General features: G+C 34.5%; 1 protein-coding gene across 1 annotated transcript in view; it reads left to right on the top strand.

Moving 5' to 3' along the window:
* Nucleotides 1-1,141, top strand: part of SYCP2 (synaptonemal complex protein 2) — an 84,263-nt gene that overhangs the window by 11,261 nt on the left and 71,861 nt on the right. Inside the window, 1 exon segment of the mRNA XM_012656472.1 lies at nt 879-917. Coding sequence (XP_012511926.1) covers nt 879-917 — 39 coding nt within the window.

Here is a 1,141-nt window from a genome sequence, read left to right as displayed (position 1 = left end):
TGTTGGCAGAGGCAGAATTTGAGTCCTAGACAATTACTTTGCAACAAATTAAAAGAGATGCCTGCATCACCAATCAAGGGAACAGGGAAACAGCTTTCCAATGGAGTCTCTCTTTTCTCACACATAAGCTGCCTAATCAAAAAACACAAAAAGTTTAATTTCTTTCCATAGCTTAACAAGCCAACTTTCAAAGACTTTAATAAGTTATTATTAATAACTTAATAATTCTACTACATGCCTTGTGGTAGAATTTTAGAGATCTAAGAAATACAATTTCAGTTAATAGTCATTGTTCCTGGAACAATCCACCAAGTTACCAAGACTAAGATGTCCACAATTCAAACACTATTACTCCAGGTTCAAAATATGATAATTCAGAAAAGAAATTGTAGGCTGTGTTGAAAGGGCAATGGTCTTTGATTCTTACAGTAGCATTTGGGAGTGATTTTTAGTTCTTTTCTTTCTATGCCAAATTGTGGCTGTGCTTAAAAATTCCAAACAGGTGGCACGTTTTCTACTGATACTGTTTTTACCTGAGGAAAATCCTTGAGTCTTTGTTTCTTAATACCTACCACCTCATATTTGGTGCATTGCCGTACTTCTAGCTCAAACTGTGTAATCACTTAGCCAAAATCTGAATTAGAGTTGGTCAGCATTTACTAATCTGGTTGTGGCTGGTGATGTTATAATAAGGCTTTAGTCTTTTCCCTCTATTTCTTATGTAATTCTGCTTTTTGTTCCAGGTAAATTCTTTATAGGTGAACATTAACAGAATACCTCTTAGGATTTCACCGTACCTTTATTTCTTTTTTATTTTAGAGTACCTTCTTAGAATGCCTAATTAAAATTGAGTTCCAGTGACAAGCACTGCTTCTCAGGGATATTGACAGTTTTTATTAGTGTGTTTCTCCTGCAGGGTTTGTAGGAGTATTTTTACCTGAATTTTCTTTGAGGAACTAGAATTTCATTTTATTTATTTATTTTTTTTATTTCAGCATATTATGGGGGTACAGATGTTTAGGTTACGTATGTTGCCCTTGCCTTCTTAGAATGCCTAATTAAAATTGAGTTCCAGTGACAAGCACTGCTTCTCAGGGATATTGACAGTTTTTATTAGTGTGTTTCTCCTGCAGTGTTTGTA

This window comes from Propithecus coquereli, unplaced genomic scaffold (genome assembly GCF_000956105.1).
Source record: "Propithecus coquereli isolate 6110/MARCELLA unplaced genomic scaffold, Pcoq_1.0 Scaffold503, whole genome shotgun sequence".
NCBI lineage: Eukaryota > Metazoa > Chordata > Mammalia > Primates > Indriidae > Propithecus > Propithecus coquereli.
The sequence above is the reverse complement of the archived record's forward strand: the minus strand, read 5'-3'. Positions and strand labels throughout refer to the sequence as shown.